At 27.4% G+C, this 10,086-nt stretch overlaps 3 protein-coding genes across 3 annotated transcripts; all 3 read right to left on the bottom strand.

Annotated features, from left to right (window-relative positions):
* Positions 1 to 2: 2 nt before the first annotated feature.
* On the bottom strand, positions 3 to 3,765 carry EIN_035720 (cysteine surface protein, putative; the record flags this gene model as incomplete). Its single annotated transcript, XM_004185613.1, has 1 exon — positions 3 to 3,765. A coding segment is annotated over one exon (3,763 nt), but the record flags the coding sequence as incomplete, so codon positions are not given.
* Positions 3,766 to 4,317: 552 nt separating this feature from the next.
* Positions 4,318 to 5,632, bottom strand: EIN_035710 (hypothetical protein; the record flags this gene model as incomplete). Its single annotated transcript, XM_004185612.1, has 2 exons — positions 4,318 to 4,755; positions 4,931 to 5,632. The coding sequence occupies 2 exons, from the start codon at positions 5,630 to 5,632 to the stop codon at positions 4,318 to 4,320; spliced, it is 1,140 nt and encodes a 379-aa protein (XP_004185660.1).
* A 461-nt stretch (positions 5,633 to 6,093) lies between these two features.
* EIN_035700 (hypothetical protein) lies at positions 6,094 to 6,843 on the bottom strand (the record flags this gene model as incomplete). Its single annotated transcript, XM_004185611.1, has 1 exon — positions 6,094 to 6,843. The coding sequence occupies one exon, from the start codon at positions 6,841 to 6,843 to the stop codon at positions 6,094 to 6,096; it is 750 nt and encodes a 249-aa protein (XP_004185659.1).
* Between the last annotated feature and the right edge of the window lie 3,243 nt (positions 6,844 to 10,086).

Genomic DNA, 10,086 nt, shown 5'->3' with positions numbered 1-10,086 from the left:
GTATTCGTTAGGATCGAGTTTTGTAGTAATTTTGGTTCGAGCGTAAAATGGGATTTCAGAGAGAGAAATGAATCCATAGTTGTGTAGAGAGAAGTGATTCTCCAAATGCATTTCAATTGATTTTCTTGGTATTGTATCCTTCGTAAAGTCTAATGAAGAATGCGTCCGTTTTGATTTTGTGTGTATGAAAATGCCGTCTTCTGCCGTTTGAGTACTTTTCGGTGTTTCGATGTTGTCCGGCAATGAAATGTTTTTAAAGTGATGAACTTTGGGAAGTGGTGGGTCTGCCTCTTTAAAAACTTTTTGTTTCGTCTTATCAACAACACCGACTAAGAGAACATCGGAAATGTTACACGTGTATTTCGGCTTAACTTGGACTTCGATTTGACAACACTCGCCTTTCTCTAAATCGAAGTGTGTTGGACATATCTTGATCTTATAACTCTCATTTGCACTTTTAATACCAATTTCAAACGACTTCTTCTTTCCTTTTAAATTCACGACATACAAAAATTTCGTCGTTTCTTTTTTGACATCAATTCCGTCTTCCTCGCTGCCCTCGTTGAAATCGATTTCTTTCACGTTGACACCCACCCCCTTACAAATAGTTTGGAATTTATGTTTTGTGAATTTTAGTAAGAAAATGCGCTTATTTAATTTCATAGTCTTGAGTTGCTTCTTTCTTATAATAAAACGAATTCCAATGGATGTCGCGATAAAAACACACGCGAAAAAGATGAGAAGAAGAGCTATAAAAACCAGAGACATGAATAAGTATGATATATCATTACAAGAGTCTCCTTTGGAGTTCACTTTATTCAACAATTTGCATTTCTCACACTTCGAATTCTTCTCTTCAATACAATTTTGAATGGTTTTATAAAACACACACTTCCCATTCTTTAATACAAACGTCGCAAAACAAGACTCACACAAATTCGCGTTGGAACACTGCTTACATTGTGAAGAACAACTTTTACACTGATTTGTTTTATATAAATAATAACCATCACTACAAAGAGAACACCCACTTTGTGTCACTTCTACTTTACACCCAACTATTAAACTCTGAGGAAGGCATTCCCCACTTGATGACATGAAATTGGTCGTATTACATACAATACACGTGTCTGCAAGAACACATGTAGAACACTTTTGGTTGCACGGATGACAGTCTACACCATGATGATAATACCCATCGCTACATTCATAACACCAATTACCCGAGGAAGCGTAATCCTTACATTTCGCCTTTAATTCTAAATTGGAAACGCATTGGTGATCAGATAAATAATATCCAGAAGAGCATTTTAAACAGAATGAATTGTTGTACATACACTCAGAACATTGAAATGGACACTTCAGACAGTTCCGTTCATTGTGATTTGAATTTAATTGAGTACTTCTCTTATTTGTAGTATCAAGAAAGTAATTGTTTGTACATCTCAGACATACACTTGACGAGGATGACACTTTACAGTTGCTTATAAGAGACTCTACACAAGTGTTATATCGCGACATTTGAAAATTGTCTTCACACTCAACACAAATGCCATTAACAATTCTGAAGCAGTTTTGTATGACACGATGACAGAGTCCATTTTGGTCTGTTTTCGTACTAAAATCGGCAGTACAATTCATATTAATACACTTTGACTCATATAACTTGTAATTCTCTTCACACGAATAACACCGTTTGAAGTCACAAAGTGTGCAATTGGGAAACTTTTCATTACAAGAAATACACACACTGTTTTCTTTATAAAATCCTTTTCCACATGGAACTTCATTTTCATTTTCTTCAATTAAAGAAGACCTTAAAATGCATATGTGTGATTGTGACAATTGCAAATTGTTTATACACTTCAAGCAAATACCAAAACTTTTTACTACGCACATGTCTTTATTCACTTGACATATTCCATCGACAATGGAATACCCCTCCTCACATTTTAAACAACGATTCTTTCCAAAGTATAAACAATGATTGTCTTCTACACATTCTCCTGATGATATGTCAAGGGAATAATTGGTACTACACGAGACACACTTCTCAATTGTACACTTCTCGCAATTAGATATAATACAGTGTTCACACAAGTTTGTGATCTTATCAATACTTCCATTCACACAATAACCAGTATTAATATTAGTATTGTTATTAATATTAATATTATAGAGATACTCTATACATTTGAATGTACCACTTTCTATAACTCCAATAGTACACAAAACGCTTTCGCTTAAACCCAAGGAATGTATTTTAAATGGAGTTTGTGATGTAATTAACACTTTCGCTGACATTGAAATATTAAAGAAATTGATATCTGTCGCATTCATAATATTTGAAGTTATATGAAAATGTATAAACTGTTTGTGACCGATGTAAAAAGTATATTTTGATAGGCGAATGATATTTGGAAGGGAAGGCAAACTCTCATTTTCATTTTCTGTATTTTTCTCCTCGTCATTAGTTATATTCACAAAGACACAGTCGTCTCCTCCAACAGGTGCTATATAACAATTATCAATATTACAGGGACAATAGTTCTCTATATATAATCGATTTTTAACATCTTCATTTTCTAAATGGCAAAATAATTCATTATGTAGTCCATACCTTAATAGAGTTTTGTTCATCATTAAAAATGTATTTTTGGGGAGTTGTTCACTTTCTATTGTGATTTCCTCTTTTGAATACATCAAGTCGAAAAAGTCGGTGTTTTCGTTTTGAATTGAAAAATTTTGTATTTCAGCGATTGTGTGAACTATAAAAAGAGGAGACTCTCCTGCTATTTTGTTTGTATAAATAATTGTGTCTGAATCTATTTTAGTTGTTATTGTGTTGATTAGTGAATGATTTCTCACTTCAATAGTCACATTTTTACATAAAAGCATTTTTGAATGAAATGTCCCTTTTTTATCAACTAAAAGAATCCCATTTTCGGTTATTTCAACGATATTAAATTGAAAATAGTTATTGTTAGATATAACAAGTATTCCATTATCTCTTACCAAAGTGTAATTCCCGATTTTTCCATATGCAAAGTCATAAATTGAGAATTTGGAGTCGCTTTCTATTGTCAAAATCTGCTCTATATAAAGTGAAGAATCGTTTTGGAGTGTTATCTGCCCACTGTTTTGAATTACAGTTGAATTTAAAATAACAATCGAACTTGTGGTATAACTTTCTATATTTCCGTTTTGTAACACTTCCAAATAATTAGCAACTACTTTAGAAAATTCAAAGATCCTGAGAAAGGCATTGTCTTTTAATTGAAAAGTTGTTTCGACAAATAAATTCGTGTTTTGCATCATTGAAATATTTGAAGAGGACAAAATTGTCAAAGAAGAAAAAATGTTCGTTTTGTCGAATAAAAGTATCAGAGAGTTGTCATATACCAGAAGTTGTCCCGTAACGTTCAATTGGGCATTTCCATTTTGTGTAATTTGCGTTTTGTGCATTTCTATAGTTTTGGTAATAAGTTTTGAATCACGTGATAATTCAGCTATAGAAAAATAAAAAAGAAGATTGTTGATTATTTTCAGTGTAGTGTTATCCTTCATACACAAAAAGGAGTTACTCTGAAAAGTCAATGAATCTGAGACGGATATTGTAGTTTCGTTTTTAATTGTCAGATTTTGTGTTGTGAATGATGCACTGAGGATCTGACAACTTTCGTCTATTTCGTTTTGTGAAGAAGATAATTGGCAGACGACACTCAATGCATTTTGAATGAGAAGAAATAGAAAAGTGGAAATCATTTCTCTGATTTATAAGTTTTCGTTTTGTTGAATTTCATTCACAAAAGCGGAGTTTTTATCATTCGGAGATAACATGTTTATACAAGTTTTTGGTTTTGATATTTTTTATTTGATTTTTTTTCAATTAATTGGAATTAATATTTATATAAATATTATATTATTATGGTAAATATACTAATATAGTTAAAATTAACAATTATTATTATTTTTTTGTTTAAAACATTAACACATTATTCATAATAACTCTTATATTTTTGGAGATTATTTTTTGATTGTTTTTTTTAACAATTTTACACCAAATTTGGTTTAAAATCGGAGAGTCGGAAAGAGTTTAATTATATTCCAAACTTTTAACACAAAAATAAAAATTTTTAATAAAAACAATAACATATTTACTATTTATAGTAAATATGTTATTTGATATAATAAATTGTTATTATCAACAAAAAATAAATAAAATAAAGTTACACTTATACTAATAAGGAAACCATAAAAATAGTAACAATAAAAAAAAGTGTATGAAAAGTAATTAGTTTTTAAACTATTAATTTACTAAATAACAACCACTTTAGTGCACTTTGGTAATTCCCAGTTGTTTGTTATTACGTTTTCATTCACTTCAAGTCTCTTCATTTTGTTACAATTGAAAAACGCGCCGATATCAACTTTTAAATTTTTATTTCTGAAAGAAGCGCTTTTGAGCGAATAACAATCTTTAAAACAAAACGCACCAACGTTTTCAAGCGAATCACCACCATTGAAAATAAGAAGTGACCGGCACCAAAAGAATGCGAATTGTCCGATGCGTTCAACACTTTTTGGAAGTGATACAATTCTTAATGAAAAACACTTACCAAAACACCAAGCAGGAATTTCTGTGATACCTTCTGGTATTGTAATTTCTTCAATTCCTCCACATTCACAAAATGAAGACATCCCTAACACTTTAACACTTTCTGGGAGTGTTATCCGAGTCAGGTGTACACAGTTCTGCAGTGCATTTTCATTGATTTGAGTCACACAATTTGGTATTTCAAATTTGTTTTCAAGTTTTGTTATATCAGAGAACTTATTGTAACAGTGGGATCAACAAATATGCCAATTAGGCGCTCCATCCCAATAAAATTTTCTTAACCTTTTTAGTTGGTATAGATAGTATAGATACTTTAGAATTGATGTCTATGTGAAGATTGTTGATATTAACAAAAGCAGATTCGCCAATAGATAATAAATTTGGTCCAAATGATAATTGAGAAAGATTGGTGTTTCCTTTAAAGCATTCATTTCTTATTGAAGTGATGTGACTTGGTATTTTAAAGTCTTTCATTTGTTCTTTTGTCGTGTTTTGAAGAGTAAAAGTAAACTCCCCAAGAGTGTTTACAATATCTGGAATTGTCGTTCCAAACTCCTTGACATCTTTCGTGGTATATGTTACATTTTTAAACACCATATTATTAGTCCTGTATATTGTAGTTGTTTTAAAATCGACTTGATACCAAATAACAATATTAAAAAAGGTTTCTGTTGTTCTTTGTTCTTTTTTGAATTCATCGTGTAATTCAAGTTCTTCGTCTGAATTGTGTTCTTCAGAAGAGTGTTGTGGAGTATCTGGAAATTGTTCAGTCTCTTCAATATATCTCTTTGGAACTCTGTTTCCAAAAGTCTCATCTGTAGTTGACCACAAATGAAGGGTTTCCAAATTTGTGAAAAACTTTCTAGTCGTTGCTGAAAGTGGAAAAGGGTTGAAGTGAAAACAGTCAAATATTTTTAAATATTTACTATTTACTTGTGATAATATAATAAAATCGGAAATTGAAAGAAAGTATTTTGCGACTGTGAGGATGTTGAATAAATCAATTTTACTCATTAACTGTAAATTTCAAATCGAATTTTAAGTTTTAATTCAACAATTCGATACTTAATTTTATTTTTTAACATTAAAGATAACTCAGAGACTTAACTTGTATTTTATTAAAAAATTCAAGCGAATTATTTTGAATAAAATTTATAATGTCTAAATTTCAATTTAATTGACAGTTAACTTACATCCATTTCAGTTTTAAAAGATTATAATAATTTAAATATGACCATGCGACTTTACAAAATGAAGATATAATTATATACAATTCACATTAATACAAGTTTTGGATATTTTAACCCATTTTTTACAAAACAATTTTTAATAAATTTTCATTTCAATAAATTTACATTTTACAATGAAATGAAACTAATGAAAAAAATGAATATTAAAGAGTGAACATCGCTGAATTTTGCTATTAAATAATCAAAAAGTATGACTCCAACAAATAGAAAAATCGCTTAATTACTTCAGTCCTTTTTTAAATGAGAAACAGCCTTCTTTCTCTTTGTTGTTCTTTTGTCAACTTTAGGGAGTTGCAGTGGCACTGTTTTTTCTTTCTTTAAAGCTTCCTTCTTCACTTTTTTCTCCTTTTTCTCTTCCAAAAGAGTTGTTTCTGTTTTTTCCTCTTTTTCTTTCTTATTAGGTTGCGCTTGTACAACTTTATGTTGTTCCTTTTCTGGGCAACTGCCACTCAAATGCCCTTTCTTTCCACATACAAAACACTTTTTGTCTTTGATGTCGATTTTACGGACTTTCGCCTTTTCACCTTCAATGTCCTGTTGCGAAAATTCGTCCACAAATTTCTTCGCGCATTCTTTGTCTTTAAATCCAAGAGTGACGTTCACTCGTTTGTTGACTAACTCAACTTCAACAGATTCAACTTTAATGGGGTTATACTTCTCAATCCACTGCTTTAAATTGCTGACAGTGGTGCCATTGGGAAGTCCAGAGATCAAAAAACACCGACCATGGCCTTCTACTTTCCGAATGGAAACATTTGAGCCGTGGATACCACTCGCTATAAGCTCTTTCTGTGCAATAATAGCTTCACGCTTTTTTCGAAGTTCTACAATGAAGTCGACTTTGCGCTTGGGGTTTTGTTCGGGTATAAATGATTCGAAAATGGTGGGGGAATACTTTGAAAAGAGTGTTTCAACAGTGGATTTTGTTGCATTTGCCATTTGGAATGAAATATTATAATACTCTATATCAACCATCTCGTGGAATGTGGGGTTTCAAGTTTATTTTTTATATTAGAAAGTAAAAGGTTTTTATTACAATTTTTACTATTTGTTTTTTTTTGTTTTTGGTAATTTTTTTAATTATTTTATTTGTTAAATAGAAAAAGGTTTTTTATTATTATTTTCAATAATAAAAAGTAATAAATATCTTAGGGATTTTTAATCTAATTTGAAGTGTTTTTTTGGTTTATTTTTTTATTAACTATTATTATATTGAAAATTAATAATATATAATTAAATATTTTTAATATATGAATAATATAAAATAATTATCTTTTGTAATTTAGTTTATTATCATTATATAGTCGGGGGATAAATGGCATTAAAAAGGGACAAAGGTAGTTAATTTTGATAAATATAATTTTGAAACTATAATTTTTAAAAAATCTATTTAAAGGTCAAAATAAACATAAAATTAAAATAATAATATAAATTATCGTTTTTTATTTTAAATGATTATAAATTGAATAATTATAAATTTCTATTTCAAAAATAAACAAAAACACCTCAATTTGTTCACTTAAAAAATGTGGAAGTCTAAAACGCAGCACTTTTTATGGTTTGTCTGAAACTTGTTTTGTTAAAGAATTTTTCCTTTGTTTTTTCCTTTGTTTCATTTCTTTTCTGCTCTTTTTCAACTCCAATTGTTTTTATGTTAAAATGGTCTTTCTCTTATCTTTTCTCAATGGAAATGGTTCAACAACGAAAGATTGAAAGATTGAAATAACAAATGATGATTTTTCAGTGATTCCCTGACACTTTCAAAAATTGACACTGTTGTTAATTCATTAAACTCTGGCATTTTAACCATATACATCGTGAATATATATTGAAATACAGTTTTTAAACTGGTTTCTTGTATTTAAATTGCTTTTTTATGTTGATTGCCTGTGGTTATTTCATCAAGGGTTCCTTTCTCTTCTTCTTCCATTGTTTTCAAAGATTGAATAATATCAAAAATAGAAAGTTATGGTTTTCTTTTATTATTTTCAAAGTAGTTAATTGAAAAAACCCTTCTAATACTTTTATGGTTAAATAAATTATATTTTATAGTTTTTTACTCAAATTAACTACTTCTGTCCCAAATTAACCCCCTTTATCACCCGACTATAAAGGTTTTTTGAATAATTAAACAATAATAAGATTAAATTAAATACTATTAGTTATAAATAAAATTACATTTGAAAAACATTATATATTTTAATATTATATTTATTAAAATAATTTAAATGTTGTTTTTAATATAAATTTAAAATTTTATATAAATTATTAAATTAAAGGCGATCACAGTGAATTTGAAAAATCATCATGAAGTGTAAAAATCACTGTGAAAATAAATATCACAGTGAATTTTGAACTCTATTTATATGGTGATGATTTTAAAAATATAACAAAGAAAAAAATTAATTTTACTATACACGATGATGATTTTTAATAATAATTATATTTTTTACTAATTAAGATACAAACATATTTTTATTTATAAAATTAATTATATATAGTATATACAATCACAATATTATTATTATTTTGCAATCGAAAGATTATTTCTTATTTTAAAAATATAAAAAAAATGAAAATTATTATTTTTACAAATATATATAAAAACCACAATTGAGTTGTGTGAACGGGGAATTTGTATTGATTAATGAAAAAGTGTTTCCGTTGATATTGCGGAGACTTTTGATACGTCTCCGTAGCTAGTTAGTTACAATTAACACAACAATGAAAGTCCTCCGCTATTTTTCATTAAAACTTTTTTGTTAAAAAAAACGTGAAAAAATTTGAAATAGTATATTCAGTCGTAAATAATCTATAATACAAAATCATCATCTATATATAAAATGTGCATTTTTCATCATCTAAATATAGAATTATTAAGATAAAAGAAAAAAGAAAAAACATTGTGCTAATAATTTGTATTATTATATATAATATCGTAATAGTACACCATTCATAATCATTTATTATATCATTTAAATTAATGATTATAACATGTTTATCACATTTATCAATTGTAACACCAACAATAAAAAATCAAATAGTCAATAACAATGTTTGATTGTTATCACAATTTGTTATTTTTGCTATTCATCATAAATTGATTGTTTAAATATTTGATGTAACTAAATTTTTATTGTTCGACATTTTATTATAAAATATTGTATAAACAAGTGACAGAGCTTGATACAACGATATAACATCAATATATTAACATTTTTAACATTTTAATGTGAATTATTGTTGAATTAATGGTATAAACATTCATTGATATTTTAAACGAAATATTTTGAACAACATATTGTGTTTTAATGACTTAACATGAAACACAGAAAAATGAATGTTTTGAAAATTGTTAAACGATTAATTTTTAATATTTGTAATGTAAAAATTTATATTTATTTACAAATTTATGAATAACAATCATTTTATCAAAAATTACAATATACAAAAAATACATTTTTAAACATTCATTATATGTTTTTATACTTTTTAATGAATTTGAATTGAATCTATTTGAAAAACACTCAAAATGTTAATATTGTAATATAACAGGCTTAAATATTCATTTTCTTGATTAAAATAACACGAGAATAATATAAACATAAATTTCAATCAATCTGAATTTGATTGATAATTATAATTTGTATAATATGTTTTGTTATTAATGTTTACAAACAAATACAGAAAAACTTTCAATGAATTTGTGAATTATCAGAATTGTTTATTAAAAAACAAAAATAACTCATCTTTAACAATATAATTTGACATAGTAATATAACACTTTTGAAAACTGTTTAAATATGGTTTTAATATTAAACAAAAGCCTGTAAGTATTATGTATGAGAAAAATAATGTCAATTAAACACAATAAACATACTATCAAAAAATAGCAAATCTATCAACAATTGGGTACTTTTGACAATTCATATTAAAGTATTTTTTTCTGTAAACAATTGTTTATTTAATAAATAAATTTAAATGTGGTTAACTGTATCAAGTGTGTCAAGTTACTTTAAAATAAGTTTTCATTTATTGACCAAATTACAAGTGTTGTCATAATTTAAATGATATAATAAATGATTATGAATGGTGTACTATTACGATATTATATATAATAATACAAATTATTAGCACAATGTTTTTTCTTTTTTCTTTTATCTTAATAATTCTATATTTAGATGATGAAAAATGCACATTTTATATATAGATGATGAT

Source organism: Entamoeba invadens (genome assembly GCF_000330505.1).
Source record: "Entamoeba invadens IP1 unplaced genomic scaffold scaff_1105074726613, whole genome shotgun sequence".
Taxonomy (NCBI): domain Eukaryota; phylum Evosea; order Mastigamoebida; family Endamoebidae; genus Entamoeba; species Entamoeba invadens.
This window is presented reverse-complemented; position numbering and strand designations above follow the sequence as displayed.